The sequence below is a fragment of the Brachionichthys hirsutus genome, chromosome 7, assembly GCF_040956055.1.
Source record: "Brachionichthys hirsutus isolate HB-005 chromosome 7, CSIRO-AGI_Bhir_v1, whole genome shotgun sequence".
NCBI classification, from domain to species: Eukaryota; Metazoa; Chordata; class Actinopteri; order Lophiiformes; family Brachionichthyidae; genus Brachionichthys; species Brachionichthys hirsutus.
Window position 1 is genome coordinate 15,644,327 of NC_090903.1, and position 21,391 is coordinate 15,665,717.

The 21,391-nt window shown below is 51.5% G+C and overlaps 4 protein-coding genes across 5 annotated transcripts; 2 read left to right on the forward strand and 2 right to left on the reverse strand.

The window, feature by feature from the left end:
• The first annotated feature begins 130 nt into the window (after window positions 1-130).
• On the forward strand, window positions 131-6,099 carry ppp2r5d (protein phosphatase 2, regulatory subunit B', delta). The gene is made up of 16 exons (XM_068741297.1): window positions 131-157; window positions 968-1,042; window positions 1,428-1,596; window positions 1,697-1,896; window positions 1,975-2,085; window positions 2,307-2,399; window positions 2,471-2,601; window positions 2,666-2,725; window positions 2,797-2,905; window positions 2,978-3,031; window positions 3,099-3,269; window positions 3,464-3,591; window positions 4,064-4,165; window positions 4,270-4,342; window positions 5,320-5,430; window positions 5,515-6,099. Exons 1-16 carry the CDS (start codon window positions 131-133, stop codon window positions 5,650-5,652), a joined length of 1,752 nt encoding a protein of 583 aa, XP_068597398.1. The 3' UTR covers window positions 5,653-6,099.
• Window positions 6,100-8,439: 2,340 nt separating this feature from the next.
• mea1 (male-enhanced antigen 1) lies at window positions 8,440-9,908 on the reverse strand. 2 transcript variants are annotated; one of them, XM_068741299.1, is made up of 4 exons: window positions 9,833-9,908; window positions 9,247-9,502; window positions 9,072-9,180; window positions 8,440-8,966 (listed from the first exon to the last, which is right to left on the reverse strand). In XM_068741299.1, the coding sequence occupies exons 2-4, from the start codon at window positions 9,490-9,492 to the stop codon at window positions 8,785-8,787; spliced, it is 537 nt and encodes a 178-aa protein (XP_068597400.1). In that variant the 5' UTR covers window positions 9,493-9,502; window positions 9,833-9,908; the 3' UTR covers window positions 8,440-8,784. The 2 variants fall into 2 exon arrangements, with proteins under 2 accessions (XP_068597400.1, XP_068597399.1); XM_068741298.1 differs by having other exon boundaries at window positions 9,072-9,502.
• A 1,552-nt stretch (window positions 9,909-11,460) lies between these two features.
• On the forward strand, window positions 11,461-13,009 carry lrrc73 (leucine rich repeat containing 73). The gene is made up of 6 exons (XM_068741581.1): window positions 11,461-11,732; window positions 11,811-11,971; window positions 12,118-12,240; window positions 12,332-12,432; window positions 12,584-12,806; window positions 12,939-13,009. The coding sequence occupies exons 1-6, from the start codon at window positions 11,461-11,463 to the stop codon at window positions 13,007-13,009; spliced, it is 951 nt and encodes a 316-aa protein (XP_068597682.1).
• A 2,210-nt stretch (window positions 13,010-15,219) lies between these two features.
• On the reverse strand, window positions 15,220-19,974 carry dlk2 (delta-like 2 homolog (Drosophila)). The gene is made up of 8 exons (XM_068740972.1): window positions 19,893-19,974; window positions 19,768-19,796; window positions 18,549-18,752; window positions 17,738-17,828; window positions 16,553-16,610; window positions 16,340-16,470; window positions 16,115-16,259; window positions 15,220-15,985 (listed from the first exon to the last, which is right to left on the reverse strand). Exons 1-8 carry the CDS (start codon window positions 19,972-19,974, stop codon window positions 15,220-15,222), a joined length of 1,506 nt encoding a protein of 501 aa, XP_068597073.1.
• Between the last annotated feature and the right edge of the window lie 1,417 nt (window positions 19,975-21,391).

Here is a 21,391-nt window from a genome sequence, read left to right on the forward strand (position 1 = left end):
GGTAGGTTTGCTCGTCAGGAGCCAATCGGTTTGCCTGGACCGGGAACGGCGCAGGGACTCGATGCACACCGAGAGACGCCGCCTGAGTCCCGCGAAGAACACGGTAGCACCGCCCCACTGCGCGGTCAAGATGCCGAACAAGACCAAAAAGGAGAAGGTGAGCTTTCCGGTTCGTTCCCGCAGCACGAAGAAGTTGGGACGTTTCCCGGTGGTCGGGAGCAGACGGAAATGTTCCTGACGAAGACTGACGTTTTATCGAGTAGCAGCAAGCTAAGCTAACGCGCTAACCCACCGAGGCCCCGTTAGCAGAGGACGGCTAAGGAATACTAGCTCAAGGTTAGCTAGTAGCGTCGCGTGCTAGCCGGCTGCAGACGGGAGTTAATCTGACCGACCCTCGGCGGCTGTCTCCGGCTGCGGCTGCGGTGGTCGTTGTCCAGGAGCACCGATGCTAGCTGATGTTAGCTCGAGCTCCGGGCAGGAACTCCCGCCCGTCGCCTTTAATTATTCATCCTCTCGCCTGCGGCTCGTTCTCGGTTGTTAAATCAGCCTGCCCTGAAATGCTGTTCATTAAACATGTAGCTGTGATGCTAACCTGAGGTTAGCTCTGGCGGTGAGCCATCCCCGATGATCACTACTAATCAATCAGTTACCTTCCGATTGATTGTATTTCTATCGGTATTGACTGGTAATGACGCGGGGGGGGGGGGGGGGGTGGCGTCCCTAATCAATACTGTAGAACGCGATCAATCAGCAGCTGTTAAAGTGTTTCCCTAACTTGTCTCTAATGGCCCATCTTCTCCGGCTCTTCTCGAGACTGTTCTGCTTCAATCCAGATCCAGATCTAGATCTAGACTCCAGGTTCTGGTTCTGGTCCTGAGGAATCGGATCCTTTTACTCCAGTGCTTTCCCCGCTGCCGTGTGTCCGTCTGTCCGTCTCCATCAATCCACGATGTCGTTCTGTCGATAGGAAACATCCAAGCCTGCCAAAGGCGGCATGAAGAACAGCGGAGGGAAGGAGGCCGCCGCCGAAAACTCAGACGAGGTGAGTCTTTACCGTTAAGTCATCTGCTGCTGTCGCCATGGCGACGCGGTCGACCAGCTCGTCTCAGATGTAATCAATAAATCAGGTTTTAGATCGACTTCCTGTTCGGTGCCGGATTTCCTGCAGTTAGACGTCCTGATAGGTTCGAACTCGTGTGTGTGTGTGTGTGTGCGTGCGTGTGTGTGTGTGTGTGTGTGCGTGCCTGTGTGTGTGCGTGTCTGTGTGTGTGTGTGTGTGCGTGTGTGCGTGCGTCTGTGTGTGTGCGTGTCTGTGTGTGTGTGTGTGTGCGTGTGTGCGTGCGTCTGTGTGTGTGCGTGCCTGTGTGCGTGTGTGTGTGTGTGTGCGTGCCTGTGTGTGTGTGTGTGTGTGTGCGTGCGTGTCCCAGCAGCAGAGCGCCAGTAAACGTCCCAGTAACAGCACGCCGCCTCCCACTCAGCTCAATAAGATCAAATACTCTGGAGGTCCTCAGCTGGTGAAGAAGGAGCGGCGCCAGAGCTCGTCCCGGTTCAGCCTGACCAAAAACAGAGAGCTGCAGAAGCTACCTGCGCTCAAAGGTGACCTGGCCGCCCGAGAGCCAATCAGAGGGGCCGTCTCATTGGTTTCTGCCCTCGGCGTCGGTGCTGATTGGGTCGTCTGTGTCCCGCCCCCGTCCAGATGCGCCGCTGGCGGAGCGCGAGGAGCTGTTTGTCCAGAAGCTCCATCAGTGCTGCGTCCTGTTCGACTTCGTCAGCGACCCCCTCAGCGACCTCAAGTACAAGGAGGTGAAGAGGGCGGGGCTTAACGAGATGGTGGAGTACATCACGCACAGCAGCGACGTGGTGACGGAGGCCATCTACCCCGAGGCCGTGCTGATGGTGAACGCGCGCACGCACACACGCACACACACACGCACACACACGCCCCCGTTCCCTCGGTAACCTCCCTGCCGTCAGTTTTCAGTGAACCTTTTCCGGACTCTTCCTCCGTCCTCCAACCCGACCGGAGCCGAGTTTGATCCTGAGGAGGACGAGCCCACTCTGGAGGCGGCCTGGCCCCACCTGCAGGTACCGGAACCCTTCACGAGCCCCCCCCCCGGGTCTCGGGGACTTCCTGCTGCTCTGACTCCGCCTTCTTCCGCCTGTCTTCGGTTCGCCTCGGCTCCACTGTTTTGTTTTGTTTTGTTGTTCCACTGTAGAGTTCATTGCTGAAGGGGCGCCGGCCCGAGCTCGGACTCTGATCCTGGATCAGCTCCCGGTCATTTAAACCCGTCTACCTTTCTCCTCAGCTGGTCTACGAGTTTTTCCTCCGCTTCCTGGAATCTCCGGATTTCCTACCAAACATCGCCAAGAAATACATCGACCAGAAGTTTGTGATGTCGGTAAGCTGGGATGCGTGAGCGTCCGGCGCCGTTCGGACTTCCCGTTCGCTCACTTCCTGTTTGTGTTGAAGCTGCTGGAGCTGTTGGACAGCGAGGACCCCCGAGAGAGGGACTTCCTGAAGACCATCCTCCACCGCGTCTACGGGAAGTTCCTGGGACTCCGCGCCTACGTCCGGCGCCAGATCAACAACATCTTCTACAGGTCAGGCCCGCCGGCGTTCCCGGTCCGTTCCCGCTCCGCCCGACTCACTGGTGTCGTCTTCCAGGTTCATATACGAGACGGAGCATCACAACGGCATCGCTGAGCTGCTGGAGATCCTGGGCAGGTACCGCCCACTCCAACCACTGCTGTGATTGGACGCTGGCGCTCTGGTCACGTGACTCTCTTATTTCTCAGCATCATCAACGGCTTCGCTCTTCCTCTGAAAGAAGAGCACAAGATGTTTCTGATCCGGGTTCTGCTGCCTCTCCATAAAGTCAAGTCCCTGAGCGTCTACCACCCGCAGGTCGGAGGTCACTTCCTGTCATGTGACCTCGCCGCGCGGCTCCCGTTTGTGACTGTCTCCGTCTGTCTTCAGCTGGCGTACTGTGTGGTCCAGTTCCTGGAGAAAGACAGCAGCCTGACGGAGCCGGTGAGTCGGCCGGTGATGCTTGGTTTCCGTAGTGACCTGCCTTGCCCTGACCTTTGAACTCCTGTAGGTGATCGTGGGTCTGCTCAAGTTCTGGCCAAAGACTCACAGCCCGAAGGAGGTGATGTTCCTGAACGAGCTGGAGGAGATCCTGGACGTCATCGAGCCGTCGGAGTTCGTCAAAGTCCAGGAGCCGCTCTTCAGGCAGCTCGCCAAGTGTGTGTCCAGCCCACACTTCCAGGTAGAACCGGAACCGGAACCGGAACCAGAACCGGAGTCACTGAGTTCAACCAGAAAGCGAGAGAGCCGTCAGAAACAGGAACGACGGTCCTGACGATGACGATGATGACGATGTCCTCCTTCCTGAGAACGCAACCTGACGAGGAAGAGGACGGTGATGATGATGATGATGATGATGAGGTCCTGTGTGTGCAGGTGGCGGAGCGAGCGCTCTATTACTGGAACAACGAATACATCATGAGTCTGATCAGTGACAACGCCGCCAAGATCCTCCCCATCATGTTCCCCGCCCTCTACAAGAACTCCAAGAGCCACTGGAACAAGTACGCACACGCACACACACACGCACACACAGCTGAATCCGATTGGCTGATCAGACCTCCAATCACGTGGCTCCACTGCCTTCAACACGAAGGACGAGTGGAAGCTTCGTTTAGACCATCGTTCATCTTCATACGCAGAAAAACTGATCAAACACACTAATGCTGGTGCGTGTGTGTGCGTGTGCGTGTGTGTGTGTGCGTGCGTGCGTGTGCGTGCGTGTGTGTGCGTGTGCGTGTGTGCGCGTGTGTGTGCGTGTGTGCGTGTGCGTGTGTGCGTGTGTGTGTGTGCGTGCGTGCGTGTGTGTGTGTGTGTGTGTGTGCGTGCGTGTGTGTGTGCGTGCGTGCGTGTGTGCGTGTGCGTGCGTGCGTGTGTGCGTGTGTGTGTGTGCGTGCGTGCGTGTGTGCGTGTGTGTGTGTGTGTGTGCGTGCGTGTGTGTGTGCGTGTGTGTGTGTGTGTGCGTGCGCGCGCCAGGACAATCCACGGTCTGATCTACAACGCTCTGAAGCTCTTCATGGAGATGAACCAGAAACTGTTTGACGACTGCACACAACAGTACAAGGCTGAAAAACAGAAGTAACACGCGCACACACACGTGCACACACACACACGCGCACACACAACCCGAAACAGCTGCTTGTGTGGGTTCAGTGCGTCTTTAACATGTTCTGTGTCTGCAGAGAGAAATATAAGCTGAAGGAGAGAGAGGAGATCTGGCACAAGATAGAAGAGCTGGCCAGACAGAACCCACAGGTAACCAATCACCTGTCTGTGGGAGGAGCCATTGATCGGTAACACGGTTCTAGAATGGATCCGGTAACCGATGAGAACTGATCACCCCAACGACTGGAAAGGCTGAACGGCTAATCGTCGTTATCGATGTTTCCGTTAGTCATTATTCATTTTCACCGTCCTGTCTTCCAGATCAGTAAGCTCCACCCCCTCCGTCCAGGTCTCCACCCACAGGAACAGGTCGGTTTTTGTCATGAAGCGCTAATAATGTCAGCAGCGCTAATAATGTTAGCACTAGTAATGTTAGCAGCACTAGTAATGTTAGCAGCACTAGTAATGTTAGCAGCGCTAATAATGTTAGCGCTAATAATGTTAGCACTAGTAATGTTAGCAGCACTAGTAACGTTAGCACTAGTAATGTTAGCACTGGTAATGTTAGCAGCACTCGTAATGTTAGCAGCGCTGGTAATGTTAGCAGCGCTAGTAATGTTAGCAGCACTCGTAATGTTAGCAGCGCTGGTAATGTTAGCAGCGCTAATAATGTTAGCAGCGCTGGTAATGTTAGCAGCGCTAGTAATGTTAGCAGCACTAGTAATGTTAGCGGGGTGGGTGTTCTACCTCACCACCGAATTTCATCTGGTTCTGATCCAGAATGGCATTAGGATTTATTTATTTATTTTAACATTAAACCATTTATGGATTAAGAATCAGTTAAAAATAAACATCAGCTCTGATTCACGTTGACTTTTCATGTTGGTGTATAAAGACACCAGAACCATCTAGAACCTCCTGGTGCTGATCCAGATCACCATGTGGACCCAGTTAGGAGGGGAACGAGGTCCTGCGATGCGTTCAGGGACCTCCAGCTGAGGCTTCGCTGCGATTTTATTCTTCTTTTCCCCGCCGTGCAGCGTCAGCTGTCCCTCCCTCCGGGCCTTGGGAATGTCGCCGGCCTTTGATGTGCGCTGGTGCTGACGTGTTTTTGTGTGTACTTGCAGTACATGTACAGGGACAGTACTTCTGTGACTGTCTACTCCATGGAGACGGAGACTCCAACTGCTGAAGACATCCAGCTGCTGAAGAAGACGGTAGAGACGGAGGCCTCACAGGTGAATGAGTCGGCGTATGATCAGTGACCAGGGACCAATCAGCTGCTGAACTGATCGACCCCCCCCCCCCCCCGTTCCCCTCAGGGTGTGAAGGACCTGAAGAAGGACAAGGTCCTGATGAGGAGGAAGTCGGAGCTTCCTCAGGACGTCTACACCATCAAGGCTCTGGAGGCTCACAAGAGAGCTGAGGAGTACCTGACAGCCAATCAGGAGGCTCTCTGACGGGGGAGGGGCGGCCCTTCCTGAGCCTGACTCCGCCCCCCTCTTGTCCGTATCGAGCAAATGCTGCATTCACAGATAATCTGACAAACCAGGACTCTCCCCTCTGACCTTTGGGGGTCCAACGAGCCGTGTCAGTGGTCATGTGACGATGACATCATCACATTCACACTGCACTGCTTCCATCCTCGGAGCCCCACTGTCCTTGTGACACAAAGGCTGAAGGTCCCTGAACGCATCGCCAACACTTCTCTACCATTCCAGTGTGTCCGGGACACAGAAGCGGTTCTGCCACTGGTTCTGCTTCGGTTCCACTCGGAACCACGTTCCCCCCTCCGCTCCAACTTGAACTGGATTTCCACGTTGTTTTTTTCATCGTGTTTTCACGACATTCAACATTCCCGGCACCGAGCGACCGGACGCCGCGTCGGAAATCGAGTCTGAAACATGGAGACCGTCCACCTCTGTCCTCTGTCCCCTGTCCTCTGTCCTCTGTCCCGTCACTCAGAGCTCCGCCCCCAGGTCGGACCCAACAGAGCGTCTGCTGCCACGGATCAGCAGATGGACTGATGATGATGATGAGGAGGAGGAGGAGGAGACACAGTGAATGTAGGTGTCCAATCAGCATCAAGCAGGTGATCGTGTCATGACATCATCGAGCTTAAACCAATGAGCGGTTGTTTGAATGAGGAAACACCGTTTCAGTGTTTGTTTGTCCGTAGGCAAACGGTATGATGCGTTCAGGAGCCGTGGGAATATCTGGAACCTGGCGAGCAAAAGCTCGGAGTGTTTGTCCTTCGGGTTTCAACCGTCCGGGCGTTAAATCGTGAAGATCTTTCAGCGGCTCCAGATTCATTTGTCAAAAACATTTTCGGGTTACGTTGACGCGTTCCGCCGAAATTTACATTTTGTTTTGTATTTTTGTCGGCAAAGATTTAGATTCCAGCAATTTTTTCCCCCCAAAAAAAGTTGTTAGGTCAGTTGATTACTCTAAAATTGTCCGTAGTGTGTGTGTGTGTGTGTGTGTGTGTGTGGCCCTGCAATGCGCTGGCGACACATTCGGGGTGTAACCCGCCTCTCACCCATAGCAAGCTGGGATAGGCTCCAGCAACTCCCGATGGACGGACGGACGGACGGACGGATGTCCTTTGAACATTTAACCTGAAACATGGACGCTCACCTTAGCAGGCTAACTGGGCGCTAACGTATTTAAACAACGGTTAAAAATTTGACCTCGATTATCGTTGAAATGCACTTTTCTAAATGATCAACTCCGGATTGATCCAGTCGCTTCTCGTTTAACCTTTCGCTGCTTCGTTAGCATGCTAGCGCTACGGTTCAGAGAGCTGCACAGCGACGGCTCGATCAGCGCAGAAACAATCTTGTGTTTGGGCACACCTGGTACAGGTGAGCGTTCCACCTGCACTCATTGCTGTATTGGTCATGGCCACACCCCTCCTAATGGTTTGCCCCACTTCACCCCGCCTCGTTGTGATTTGCTGTAAATCAATGGGCGAGGTGGCCCCGCCCACCTCAAGTGCTTCTGGACAAAATGGTTATCGGTTATTAAAATTTAATTTGAGGTGTTTTTGGATCCTGCTAATAAATGTAATTATGACCGCCCACATGTTGGTGCTGCTCTGAGCTAGGAGGCAGATTATCTTTACTTAGAATCAAACTTTTTAAAAGCAAATATATATTAAATATCAAACTGTTGTTGAAACTAATTATTAAATTCTCACATTTTAATGAATCTCTTGAGGATTTAATTTAAGAAAATGAATTTCTGAACGCTGCTTCTGTACATTTGTTTAATCAGAGTTTAGGATCTGGCCTCGTTCAGATCATCGTGTCCAGAGCAAAATAAAAGAAACATGTTTGACAATCAGACTTTGTGTGTTTCATAGCAGCAGATACACAATCGGGTCGATTCATGTTCGACAAAATGGAGTCAATAACGGAGGACGGTTTGAAGTGGGGTGTGACTTTATCCAAAATAAACGTTTTACACTGATTTTCTTCACTTTCACAGCATCTAATTCTACTTTAACCGTAGAAAGTGCCACATAAAATGTGTAGCTCCTGTTAGCGATGATGGCTAATCAAACTCTTTAGCTTCAGTTAGCGATGATGGCTAATCAAACTCTTTAGCTTCAGTTAGCGATGATGGCTAATCAAACTCTTTAGCTTCAGTTAGCTCATTCATGCTATCTGAAGTTAGTGTGTATTCAGAACTTGAACTGTGAAAAGACAATCTGAAACTCAAGTTAGCATGTTGCATATATTTTTTGAATGTTAATATTTTGTAAAAAAGAGAAGGAAGCGATCCGATTCGTTCGACTGTTAGTGAGATAACATCAGTCGAACAGTTCAAATACAATGTTAGCACGCTAATGTAGCCGTAGCTCAAAGATCCTGGCTACATTTTTATAATTCATCCTATTTAGTGTGCTAACTATGTAGCAGTTATATCGGTGAACCATCAGAAACAGTTTGAGGACATTTAGCTTTTTGTTAGCTCCCTAAATGTTCGGCGTTATTTTCGACGTTAGCTTTAGCTAACTCGCTACTTTGCATCTGATTGGCGGCTGTGCTCAAACCATCAGAACACAGTTCAGTATTTAGCTGGAATGTTTATCAGCTCACGTTAATGTTAACATAATGGTCTGGTGTTATCTTTAATTTTGTGAAGCATTTGGAATAATTTATTTACCAAAAAAAGACAGGTTAGTTTTCGGCTGGCTGATTGTTGCCGTCGTCAAAAGCTCCGACACTGAAAGCAGCCGCACGAGACTAAAAGTCTTTAATCTTCCGCTAATCAGCACGTTGACTATTTAAATTCATTTCAGTTGTAAAACTCTGGATTTTATTAAGCGAAAATAAAACAAAATAAAACAAATTAACTTGGTTGAGTCTTAAGTGGGATCAGCTTCTTTCTCCTGACAGGCAAAACCGTGGGTTTAAAGACTCGGTGAAATTCAACATTCAGAGTTGATTCTCTCAGGCGTCCATTTGCACCTTCGTCCCCAACCCCATGCCGGTGCCCCCCCGAGCGTTCGTGGTGTGTTCGAGGGCTGATGGCGATGTCGGGTGAGCGGGGTCCATGTCAGCCGAACGCTGCAGCCTGTGATGCGTTCAGGGTCCAGTAGCATCGTTCTGGCGGGCTAGCCGCAGGGCGGCTGCACTCTGCCGGCTCTGCAGCGTGTTCTGGACCATGTCCTTCCACTGGTCATCGGAGATCTCTGCGGCCCAGGACGGCACCCCGAGGGACGGAAACGCCATCGCCGCCATCGTCCTCTTCACCAGCTCCACGTGGTCTGCAGGGAGGCACAGGAAGTGATGTCACGGTGTCAAAAGCAAAGTTTAATGAGCACAAATGTAATCCCTCGATCCGGGTCAAAGGTCACTGCCTGCCCCCTGACCTGCATCCATGGGGATGGAGGCCTGGCTCCTCTGGGCTGCCGCTCCCTCTGCGTCGTCCTCCTCGTCACTGTCTGGAGGAGGAGCTTCTGGGAGATGGAGTCCCATCACCTGCAGGAAAATGATGGTCATATCTGACATCAGGTGTGAAGTCAGCGGTTGCTGGGCAGAACTCACCTCCAACCGGTGCTGCAGCTGCTCTGTGTGGGCGGGGGCTTCCTCCTCCCCCTCCTCCCCCGGCTCCTGATCCAGAGGTTGGTAGTAGTAGCCGCCATTGTTTTCCTCTTCGTCTCCATTCATCTCCTCCTCACCGTCGGTCTCCCCCCCGTTCCACACCGGCAGCGCCCCGTCGGCTGGACGCTCGTCCTCCCCCAGCTCGTCCTCGGAGTTCGGCAAGACTCGCTCCGGTCCCATCGCTTCCATCCACAGACAGCTGGGAGAAGGAGACAGGTGGAGGGGGGGACAGGTGAGAGGGGGAGACAGGCAGAGAGGGGGAGACAGGCGGAGGGGGGGACAGGTGAGAGGGGGAGACAGGTGGAGAGAGGGGGACAGGTGGAGAGGGAGACAGGTAGAGAGGGGGAGACAGGCAGAAAACACGTCAGATACCTGGAGTAGCTAACAGCTAGTCAAGCTAGCTGCTCAGGGTCCTTGTGTCGGTTTTTAGACTTCTCTTCTTCTCTGGTTTTCTACTTGCCAGGAAGAAGAAGAAGAAGAAGAACAACAACAACAACAAGTCCTCCATTAGGCGCGTTTCGTTTCTTACCTGTCTGTCTGTTAGCCGCTGTTAGCCGCTGCTTCCTCCAGCTACTGAACAACACTGCATACGTCACCACCCCGGAAGCAGCAGTGACCGTCACGCGCCTGCCGGAAAGAGGAACATAAATTACAGACTCTTATATTGAAAATTAGTACCGGATGTTGTATCGCGTTACTCTCGTGTACTTCAGACACGAGGTGATCAATGAACAACGGCTTCCTGTCGTTCAACTGTAACACTTGTGATCAATAAACGCTTTAATATGCAGTCAGTTTTATGTTTAAATGGTTACGTCACAGACCCGGAAGGATTAGAACAAGGCTCGGGCGGAGCGTGACGTCAGAGCCGTAAAGATTGTCGATGAAGAGAGGTAATCACTATGATCAGAATGTATCCAGTAATGAGTCAGAAAATAACAAATGGGGAACATTTCAGGTTTAATGTTGTTAAACTGGCACCATTTAATATAAACAATCATTTGCTTATTAAATTTGAAAGATTTTGCCTTTTCCTTTTCGCAGTCAATTTAAGTGTTCTGGCTTGAATACAATTTATTAGACAGTTTATTTCTTTATTTTAAATCTTGTTTTTTATTAACACCTTAAATAACAGAGGAGTCAGCTGTGACGTCAGTCTGGGTCCAGGAAACGAATCGGAGTGAGCCCTCTGTCCCTTCGCAACTATCTCTGGTTCTCATAGTAACGGTCACCTGGCAGAAACACACCGGGACTCACCGGACAACACACCGACCTCCGCCACGGCTGTAGGCTCCGCCCCCTCCACCCTGCGGCTGCTCAAATCGGATCCGTCGATACCATAATCGATCGATGCTGACGGCGCTTTGTCAGAACTGGCACGTGGACCGCAGCGAGATCAAAGGCACCGGAACAGCGGACGATGACATCAGCGCGTGACAGTCCTGATCTGCCGCGCGCGAGCTGATCCATCATTTATCAGGTTGATTGATCTCATTTTTTGACCTCATCTGTTCCAGTTTGGGGTAGACTGATTATTGATTAGCTTCTACCGGTTTGTTCCTTTTGATTTGAATGTTTCCTTATTATTGATCATCCAATCATCCCTCTAATAGTTTGATCCTGAAATCAATATTTCAGTCTTTTTATATAATGGTTCATATTTTCTTGGTGACATTATGGACTGGCTTCTAAGAGGACAACAATTTAAGATAGCAAACTTAAATATTTTAAATTAGACTCATGATGACGTCACAACTTGAAGCAAGGCATCATGGGAGTTGGGTTTAATTTAAAGCAGCTCCCGGAGAGAGAAGAAAGGAAGTGATGTCACGAGTTTAACCGAGCAGCAGGAAGTTCAGAGGTCAGCTGCTTGGGGCTCTTCTCCAGGTGCTCCAGGTGCTCCAGGTGCTCCAGGTGCTCCAGGTGCTCCAGGTGCTCCAGGTGTTCCAGGTGCTCCAGGTGCTCCAGGTGTTCCAGGTGCTCCAGGTGTTCCAGGTGCTCCAGGTGCTCCAGGTGCTCCAGGTGCTCCAGGTGCTCCAGGTGCTCCAGGTGTTCCAGGTGCTCCAGGTGCTCCAGGTGTTCCAGGTGCTCCAGGTGTTCCAGGTGCTCCAGGTGCTCCAGGTGCTCCAGGTGCTCCAGGTGCTCCAGGTTCCCAGCATGCTTCCGGCCTCCATCCAGATCACGGGCGAGCTGCTCTCGCCGGCCGAGGTCCAGGACATCTGTGAGAGCCTGAAGGGGGACGGCGTCCGCCTGCTGTCCGTCCGCGGCTGCCAGCTGTCCGACCGCGACTTCGGCCGCGTCTGCCGGAGCGTGGCCGAGTCGCGCTCGCTCGCTCAGCTCAACCTGAACCTGGGCGTCGTCTCCAGCATCAACCGGACTCGACACCTGGCAGACGCGCTGAAGGCCAACCGGTCCCTGCAGACCCTGTTGTGAGTCCACAGAAGCGTTACCGCTGCTCCAGAACCCACTGTGATTGGTCGGTAATCTTCGGTTCCCACCCTCTCCAGTCTCCATGGCAGCCCGCTGTTGGACGCCGGTCTGGTGACCCTGAACCCGCCCCTTTCGACCCACCCAGCGCTGGTCTGTCTGGATCTGGGAGACTGCATGCTGGGAGACGAGGCGCTGGGTCTGATCTGTGGGATGCTGCCGCCCGACGGAGCCAAGTCAGGTAAGGAACGCCCGTAGAACCCGCCCAGGCCCCGCCCACACTCAGAAACCACACAGAGCCGTGGATGCAATCAATAACCATGAAAAGGTTCTGCTGGTCCAAAAGAACCCTCACGCTAACGGAACCCGGGTCCGTGGTGTCTGCAGGTCTGAGGGAGCTCACCCTGAGCGCCAACCCAGGAATCAGCACCAAAGGCTGGACCCGGCTCGCCATCGCCGTGGCCCACAGCTCCCAGCTCCGAGTGCTCAACCTGGATTACAACCCGCTGGGTACCAGTACCAGTACCAGAACCAGAACTGGATCAGAACTACGCATGTGTCCTTTTACTGCTACTGAAACAGGTTCTGGTTCTGTTTCCAGGTGACCAGATTGCCGGGATGCTGGCAGTGGCGGTCGCATCCAGCAGAACCCTGGAGGTGTTGGACCTCGAAGGAACTGGACTGACGAACCAATCAGCACAGGTCAACCAATCACAACGCCGTGTGCTCTTCTTCTCTTACATCATCAGTCGTGAGCAGTTGTTTAGCTGTTTCTCCAGCAGGGGGAGACATTGTTCTCCTACACACCCGGGTGGGTAAAGTTCTGTGGCGTTCCGGACCTCTCTGTGTCCAGGTGTTCCTGAACATGGTGGAGAACTACCCGACCAGCCTGCGAGTTCTGGTTCTGGCAGAGAACGATGTCAGTCCGGAGCTGCAGCAGCAAATATACGACCTGCTGTCTGAGGCCGAGGACGACGACAGAGAGGCGCCGCCCCCTTTTTCCGGCCCCGCCCCCAGCCGAGCCCTGCTGCCAATCAGGGACAAGTACCAGCCCCCGACCTGGCTCCCCCACAGCAGTAAGGGCTGAAGGCTGATCAGTCGATCGCCCGATTGATCAGTTGGACCGTGACGCCCCAGAGTTGGTCAAACGGCGCTGACATGGCGCTTTGCTGCTTCACCTCTAATCATGTTGCTCTTTGACCCTGCAGACTCCAGCCCCCAGGTGGTCTTGCTGACATCAGGTCTAGGTGAGAGCTTATTGGCTGAGACTGAGATGTGACCCCTCCCACAAACACAGTCACTTCCTGTTGAACTATTTTCACTTTTATTGGTTTGTTCTGAATGTTTCTCTGCGCCTCTCTGAATTGACTCTTGATTGCTAGCAGCCAGCCAATCACATGCTCCGCATGGTTTGACGTAGCACCTGTACGTAGAATGGGACACGAAACCTTAACGCACCAGGTGATTCCCAGACAGGTGCGTGCCTCTGAATGTAGTCCTTGTTCTGCTGCTCTGATGTCACAATAATAAAACTGTTTACAGCTTCATAAAAAACAACAACCAACGATTCTGACTCTTTATTCAGTCACGCAAGGTAGCATTGTTCACGTCGTTAGCTAAGAGCATTGAGCTAACTCATCATTCATGTTCGCTGACAGTCAAGCTAGCACAGCTAATGTCATCAGCAGTGTGTAAATGTGTGTTTGTTTATTTTTGCTTTTTAAGGACGTGTGTTTGTTTACTCTGTTTATTTTTGCTTTTTAAAGACGTGTTTGTTTACTCTTTTTATTTTTGCTTTTTAAAGACATGTGTTTGTTTACTCTTTTTATTTTTGCTTTTTAAAGACGTGTGTTTGTTTACTCTATTTATTTTTGCTTTTTAAAGACGTGTGTTTGTTTACTCTATTTATTTTTGCTTTTTAAAGACGTGTGTTTGTTTACTCTATTTATTTTTGCTTTTTAAAGACGTGTGTTTGTTTACTCTATTTATTTTTGCTTTTTAAAGACGTGTGTTTGTTTACTCTATTTATTTTTGCTTTTTAAAGACGTGTGTTTGTTTACTCTGTTTATTTTTGCTTTTTAAAGACGTGTGTTTGTTTACTCTGTTTATTTTTGCTTTTTAAAGACGTGTGTTTGTTTACTCTTTTTATTTTTGCTTTTTAAAGACGTGTGTTTGTTTACTCTGTTTATTTTTGCTTTTTAAAGACGTGTGTTTGTTTACTCTGTTTATTTTTGCTTTTTAAAGACGTGTGTTTGTTTACTCGATTTATTTTTGCTTTTTAAAGACGTGTGTTTGTTTACTCTTTTTATTTTTGCTTTTTAAAGACGTGTGTTTGTTTACTCTATTTATTTTTGCTTTTTAAAGACGTGTGTTTGTTTACTCTGTTTATTTTTGCTTTTTAAAGACGTGTGTTTGTTTACTCTGTTTATTTTTGCTTTTTAAAGACGTGTGTTTGTTTACTCTTTTTATTTTTGCTTTTTAAAGACGTGTGTTTGTTTACTCTGTTTATTTTTGCTTTTTAAAGACGTGTGTTTGTTTACTCTATTTATTTTTGCTTTTTAAAGACGTGTGTTTGTTTACTCTGTTTATTTTTGCTTTTTAAAGACGTGTGTTTGTTTACTCTATTTATTTTTGCTTTTTAAAGACGTGTGTTTGTTTACTCTGTTTATTTTTGCTTTTTAAAGACGTGTGTTTGTTTACTCTATTTATTTTTGCTTTTTAAAGACGTGTGTTTGTTTACTCTGTTTATTTTTGCTTTTTAAAGACGTGTGTTTGTTTACTCTATTTATTTTTGCTTTTTAAAGACGTGTGTTTGTTTACTCTATTTATTTTAGCTTTTTAAAGACGTGTGTTTGTTTACTCTATTTATTTTTGCTTTTTAAAGACGTGTGTTTGTTTACTCTATTTATTTTTGCTTTTTAAAGACGTGTGTTTGTTTACTCTATTTATTTTTGCTTTTTAAAGACGTGTGTTTGTTTACTCTTTTTTTTTTGCTTTTTAAAGACGTGTGTTTGTTTACTCTATTTATTTTTGCTTTTTAAAGACGTGTGTTTGTTTACTCTATTTATTTTTGCTTTTTAAAGACGTGTGTTTGTTTACTCTAGTGTGTCCTCTTCTTCTATGGTTTCGTTTTGTGCATCAACGCCTCCTTTTATAGAATCACATGACTTCCTGTCACCAGACAGAACCGTCGGTACGGAACTGAAAGTGTTTAAAACAAAGTAAAAATCATTTCAATGGAAGACACGTTTGTGCAAAATATTTGTTTAGAACACGAATGTGATCATTTCTGTTTCTTAACGTCGGACCCGAATCACACCTCAGTTTCCAGGTGTTTTGTAACACCTGTGTTCATGTCTGTAGCTGCAGTACTGGGGGTGCATTGTGGGTAATGTAGGCACCAGACTTCAAGTTGAATCACATGAAAAATCAAGCGATGATGTCACAGGTGGTGCGTACAACCAGCTGTTCCCAGTTTTGACATCAGAGTCAGGTGAGGCGGTGACCTTTGACCTCTCTGCGTGGCTGCTCGGCGTTCATTTTCTTCTTCTCTGGTTCTGCTACATTCAGGACACTGATCCGACACTCCTGCTCATCTGGACGGTTGCTCTTCTGTCTTTGCTGTTGTGGCGATGATGTCATTGACCAGCTGTGGGCGTGGCCATGCAATATGTGGGCGGCGGTCAGCACCACCACGCCCACCGTCAGCCCCGCCAGCACCAGCAGCACGACGAGCTGGACCCCCGACAGGCCGGCGCCGCCGCGTTCGCTGACTGTCACCTTCAGCAGCCGGTCGCCATGGTGACTGCTGTTTGTGGTCCTGCTCCTCTGGCTCTTCCCCTCAGTGGTCAGGTGAGGTCTGACTCCTCCCTCCCACGCCAGCTTTGCCCAGCTGTGCTCATGGTCGTTTTGGGCCCTCAGCGCCGCCTCACAGGTGACTCCATCATACCCTGGCCTGCAGATGCAGTGGAAACCTCCGCCGCGGTCGAGGCAGCGGGCGCCGTTCAGGCAGGGCCGGCTCGCACAGTCATCTAGGTTGACGGTGCAGAAGCGTCCGGCGAAGCCGGCGGGGCAGAGACAGGAAAAGCGGTTGATGGCGTCCACACATGTGGCGCCGTTGGCACACGGGCTGATCAGGCAGTCGTCCACGTCGGTCTCGCAGCGTGACCCCGTGAAGCCGGCCAGACAACGACACGTCAGTGCCGCCGCGAAGCCGTCGGCGTCCTCGCAGAGACCGCCGTTTCTACACGGAGACCTGGAGCCCAAACAGGAAGCACAAGGAGACCGTCAAAATAAAAGATGATCTTTTATTTTGAGCTATTTTATTGTCCTTTAAGAAGTACTCCAGAATCAGAGGTCAGCCCCGCCCCTCTTTGGACCAGACCTTCTCTGGTGACACGGCCCCGTCTTCAGGCGACATCTCCTGCCGTGGAAACCGTCCGGACACAGACAGGTGTATTCGCCGCTGTCCTCCATCACGCAGGTGGCGCCGTTCAGGCACGGCTGCTGCTCCGAGCACACGGACAGGTCTGAAACACGGAGACGCGGCGTCACCCGGGCGCTTCGTCCAGCGGAAAGAAGAGCGGGGACGTCTCCATCCAGGACTGACCTTTGTCACAGAACCGCCCCCCCCAGCCCGCCTCACAGGAACACTGCCACGGCTGCTGGCAGGATCCGTGCAGACAGCCAGGCATCGGAACGCAGCGCTCGCACCGCTCGCCGCCCCAGCCGGGGTCGCACCTGCAGACACACGCAGGTGCGTCATGACCCCCCCGGCCCGCCGTAGTCAGGTAGAGCACAGGACGCTCGACAGACGCCTCACCTGCAGAGCCCGGACTCGTCGCAGCGGCTGTTGGTCTCGTTGCAGCTGCAGTCACTTCCTGTAAAGAAGAAGGAGACAGATCAGAGCCAGACCGCCTGGAGGCTGCTGGGATTTAAACCAGCAACTGTCCCAGGGATGCAGCGCTCTGGCCCGACATCCGCAGCTTGACCTCTGACCTCTGATGTCGTCTGTCTGAGAGACATCTGGACGGCGAGGGCAGCGAACGCATCACTTTTGTCCTCAGATGTTGGACAGCTTTTAACGCAGCCAGTTTTCAGCTCTGGTTTTAGACCAGCAGCCGTGACCTCTGACCTCTGACCCAGGTGAAGGGAAGCTGTCGGTGGATCAGGTGTCGGCTGGAATCTGGGAGGCTTGTTTTCAAAGAATTCCTGGAGCAGAGACAACAGGCTCGTCCTCGGAGTCCCGGCGGGCCCAGGACGGGGGGGTAACAGCCGGGGGGGGGGGGGCTAAGTGTTATACGAGAAGAGCCAGGCGGCAGCAAGCGGAGGTTAATCTGACAGCTGGGGGGGCACCGGATTAATGAACAATGAGCTGCTGGGCGCGCTCAGTGAGGATCCATGTCCTCCAGGAACAGACAGGAGCCCCCAGCGGCCCCCAGCGGCCCCCAGCGGCCCCCAGCGGCCCCCGGCGGCCCCCAACGGCCCCCAGCGGGCCCCCAGCAGCCCCCAGCGGCCCCCAGCGGCCCCCAGCGGGCCCCCAGCAGCCCCCAGCGGCCTCCGGCGGCCCCCCAGCGGCCCCCCCAGGACCCACACGGAATCAGGGAACCAGTCTGAAATGCATGTTTGTGTATTTCCCAGGAGGATTTTCCGCTACGTGGGGAACGCTCTCCTGATTGGCTGTCCTTGTGCCCTGTGATTGTTCGGGTCCAGGCAGCACCTGTTCATCTCACGAGCCGTCCAATCAGAGGCCCTTAGAGGCAGTGAGCCGGTGGCGGGAGCAGAGGTCGTTATCGTGGATGTGGTCCATGTGTTTCCATGGTTACGGAGCGAAATAGGAGATGATCATAGCGGAGCTGATACATCACCTCACAGGAGCCAATCAGAAGTCGTTTTCAGACTGGTGCTAAGCTAATGCTACATCGTTAACGTTATTGATGACTGATCACTAAGACCCCTCCTGGTCCTGATGCTGCACCCTAACTCCTCCTCCCCCAGGTGACCTTACCTTGACCTGTGCAGGGCGGGATGACCAGGACACAGCAGCTCAGTACCAGCAGGACGGCGGCGGGGACCTGGACCTGGACCTGGACCTGGACCTGGTTCCGGACCCAAGAGAGAAGGGAGACACCGGTCGGACTCTGCTGAACTGGGGTCAGTTTGTCGGCTGAATAGAAGCGCGTGGGACTCCTGAATGGTGAGACGCCGTCTCCGGCTGTCATCGTCCCGGGGAACATCAATCGGACCTCAGACCAGATCAAACGTCTTCATGTCTGCGAGGCGATTGATGAAACCTGATCAGCTGACCTGTGAGTCTCTGATGTGGGACACACTGACACGCCCGCGGAGGCTCCTCCCCTCCAGCGCCTCTATTTACACGACAACGGCTTTGAAAGTGGAGACTGATATGCTGACAGGGACGGAATCCTGGATGAAGGAGACAGGTAGTGATGTCATCACGCCCATTTAAGGAAGGACGCCCCACCGTCCACTCCAGTCAATGGATTCTCCACACCTCAGACCCGCCCAGCTGGTCTCTAACCGGGCCGGATTGTTGCCCAGCAGGTCCTGGATGGCAGCTTAAAGCAGTACCATGGGAGCGCTTAGATGGAACCAGAACCGGAACCAGAACCGGAACCAGAGCAATCAGAGTCCACGTAGTCAGAACTATGGTAGTAGTTTCCCTCACAGCCAGTGCTCAGATCAGTAAACACATCCTGACCCTTTCCCTGTGCAGCAGAACCAGAACCAGAGCTTTGGACCTCACCTTTAGCACGTGCCGGTGAAGGCTGGGTCATGTGACCAGCTTCTTTGCATACCTGCTGCTTCCTGCTCTGATTTCCTGCCAGTCGGACCTGCTCACATCTCCTGCTGTCACGTCTCTTGCTCTTCATGCTTGCCTCTTCTTCCTCCGCGCTCAGCTTCGTTCTGTGCAGCCTGTTGCTGTAGCGACAGACCTTCGGGTTGCTCTGCCCACACACTCGACTGGCAGGCGGCGAGTAACGACGAGCAGGATCATTCTTCTGGAGATTAGAGCGACAAACGCAACCTCCGCTAAAACAGGAGCGGACATGCCTGGATTACTGTGCGCGTGTGTGCGTGTGTGTGTGTGTGTGTGTGTGGGTGTGTGTGTGTGTGAGTGAAAGAGAGTATCTAACTCACTCACATTCCAAAGGCCACACACAAACACACACAGGTCTTTCCTCTCAATGTGTTTGCTCGAGAAAGGAAAGAGTAAGGTGTGTGTGTGTGTGTGTGTGTGTGTGTGAATGGATAGCAACAGGTGGCCAATTTAATGCTAGCACATAGCATAGCACAGATGTAACTAAAGTACATTTACTCAAATGTTTAATTTGTACGGCATCTCAGAGTAAATCTTTTTGCTCCACATGTGGCTGATATTCTGGTTCAGAATATGTATGCATGTAGCATAACATGAAAATGTAAAGTTAGGCTAGCATGACATGCTAACGTTTCGGTGGTTAGAATACCATCCTGATATTTGGCATCTTAGTGTAACGTGAAAACACTGCAGATTAATGAAACATGATAGCATGTTGCAGGATGCCGTAGCACGCTAACATTTTGTAGGTTAGTATGACATGCTAAAAATAGTTAGCTCAGAATTTATTTAGCAGGTTTGGATAAAATGCTAACTTGTTCACAGTGAGCAGATTGGTGCGACCTTAGCTAGCGTTCTGAAGCATTTGTAATTAGATTTAAACAGCTAGCTATTTACCATTTACATTTTAACACCTCCTTTGATGCTATATTTGTGATATTTGCTGCCGGCAGTTGATTTTTGTGGTCTGTAGCTAGCTCGTAGCCAGGAGAATTTGATCATAACTATCGATAATAGAAGCTAACAAGATAGCGAGGTTCAACATAAAAACTTTTGTTAGCGTCTGTTAGCATCCTGACTTGAAGCAGATGAACTGATTTCAGATGTCGGATGTTTCTGATCTGAACATCTGAATACTTTAAAGTCGGTCATGTCTTCGGCCACCATGTGATCGGAGCTTCTCACAGCTCTCTGACCGCACTCAGCTGGATCCAGTGGATGGGAGCTGAAACAGGAGACAGGAAGACTCCACAGCGACCTCGTCGAAGAACCGATCAGGCTGAGACGGGTCAGACGGGTCAGAGACGAGTCCGAGTCCGACCGAGTCCGACCGAGTCCGACCCTCTGAACCGGTGCCGCCGGTACGAGACGCGACCCTGAGCCTGAGCTGCCTCGCTGGTCATGTTGCTAAACCAGGCGTGACCTTTTCCCGATGGTGGTTCTGAGGCGAGCCTCCATCGGACCACATTGATTGGCTGCTTGCCTTCACCTAACGCTCAGCTCAGCCTCTAGTGGCCGGTGCAGGAACTGCAGCCTAATTGGAGGTTCTGATCAAAGTTCTGTCTATCAGGATGGCAGATAACCTGACACCTCCTTTCCCAGAATGCAGTGCTGTTTGACCAGGCCTCCTTCCTCGATCAGATTATCCTCACAGATCTGTTTAGTCTAAACCGCTATTTCATCTCCCAGGATGCTTAGAGTCGGCGTCCGTCCGTACGTCTGTTCGTGTTTCTGCACGTCTGTTTGGTAAAACCTTCTGCGAGTGAATCAGACCCGACTCCTTACATCCCAACAGGCCACGACTCGTCTCCTCCTGGAAGGAGGCGCAGCTTCTTAGATCTTTTCAGGCGATAGCGGAGACGAGAGTCCTTCAGCCCTGAATCGACTCTGCTGTGATTCTCCAGAACATCCGACCATAAGGCATCCCACCGACCGACGGGTGACGATGCGTTGCTCCGAGATGTGTTTGAGGAGATCAAGTACATCAAGACCTTCCTAGAGGACCCATAGCGACTCCTTATTGACGAGTAGAACCCACCTGTGGGTATCTAGACCCTCTTTGGTGGCTACGGTAAATGTCACCAGAACCTCGTGCAGAACCGCTGGAACCTTCTACCGCCACCATCACGCCAACAAGCACCACAGAGGAAGATCTTTCTACCGATCAATGTCCGATCAGCTCAGTCCCGTGTCGAGGGACCCCTCCAGCCCGGTAACTGGACCCCCCCCCCATGACAACGTTTGGAAGCTAAATCTGACCACGGCAGGCGTTTGACCGCCGCTCCGATGGGGGGGGGCTGTTGAGGGGCTGATGAGGGTCCAACCTGCCGGATGAAGAAGAACTGAGCAGCTGGGAGATTCCTCTGTGACAAACCACCTGCCTCACAATGCCTCTCTGTTTACACAGGGAGAAGAATGGCGAGGGGGGGGGGGGGGGCTTGACCCCTCCCTCACCACAGCAGCTGAGGACCCCCCCCCCCCCCACCATCCAACACTTAACATTTAGATGGGGGGGGGGGGGGGGGTTGCATGATGAACAGAAACCTGTCAGTGATCAATATCAATCATTTCCAGATGAATCAGCTGATCAACGTTTCTCCTCTCTGCCAGAGAGACACCAGCAGCTGCTGGGATTCAAACCAGCGGCATGTCCCCCATGTCCTCCATGTCCCCCATTACTCCCATAGCTGTCATGTCAGAGGACAGAGGGAGGACCTGCATTGTTGTGGAGCAGCTGGACATTGTCTTCATCCTACTGCTCTGCAGGGAGACGATAATCTCAACAACTAGTGTGTGTGTGTGTGCGTGTGTGTGCGTGTG

Bases quoted from the DNA above. Each gene is read 5' to 3' on its own strand.
- ppp2r5d (XM_068741297.1), top strand. From the start codon at position 131: ATGCCGAACAAGACCAAAAAGGAGAAG. The intron at 2,602-2,665 runs GTCAGGCCCGCC...GTCGTCTTCCAG, and splicing joins ATCAACAACATCTTCTACAG to GTTCATATACGAGACGGAGC. The intron at 4,343-5,319 runs GTAACCAATCAC...GTGTACTTGCAG, and splicing joins TGGCCAGACAGAACCCACAG to TACATGTACAGGGACAGTAC.
- mea1 (XM_068741298.1), bottom strand. From the start codon at position 9,492: ATGGAAGCGATGGGACCGGAGCGAGTCTTGCCGAACTCCGAGGACGAG. The intron at 8,967-9,071 runs GTCAGGGGGCAG...GCCTCCCTGCAG, and splicing joins CTCCATCCCCATGGATGCAG to ACCACGTGGAGCTGGTGAAG.
- lrrc73 (XM_068741581.1), top strand. From the start codon at position 11,461: ATGCTTCCGGCCTCCATCCAGATCACGGGCGAGCTGCTCTCGCCGGCC. The intron at 11,972-12,117 runs GTAAGGAACGCC...TGGTGTCTGCAG, and splicing joins GCCCGACGGAGCCAAGTCAG to GTCTGAGGGAGCTCACCCTG. The intron at 12,433-12,583 runs GTCAACCAATCA...CTCTGTGTCCAG, and splicing joins TGACGAACCAATCAGCACAG to GTGTTCCTGAACATGGTGGA.
- dlk2 (XM_068740972.1), bottom strand. From the start codon at position 19,974: ATGACCAGCGAGGCAGCTCAGGCTCAGGGTCGCGTCTCGTACCGGCGG. The intron at 19,797-19,892 runs GTCGGACTCGGA...CTCCTGTTTCAG, and splicing joins GTCGGACTCGGTCGGACTCG to CTCCCATCCACTGGATCCAG. The intron at 17,829-18,548 runs GTATGCAAAGAA...GTCCGGAACCAG, and splicing joins ATCAGAGCAGGAAGCAGCAG to GTCCAGGTCCAGGTCCAGGT.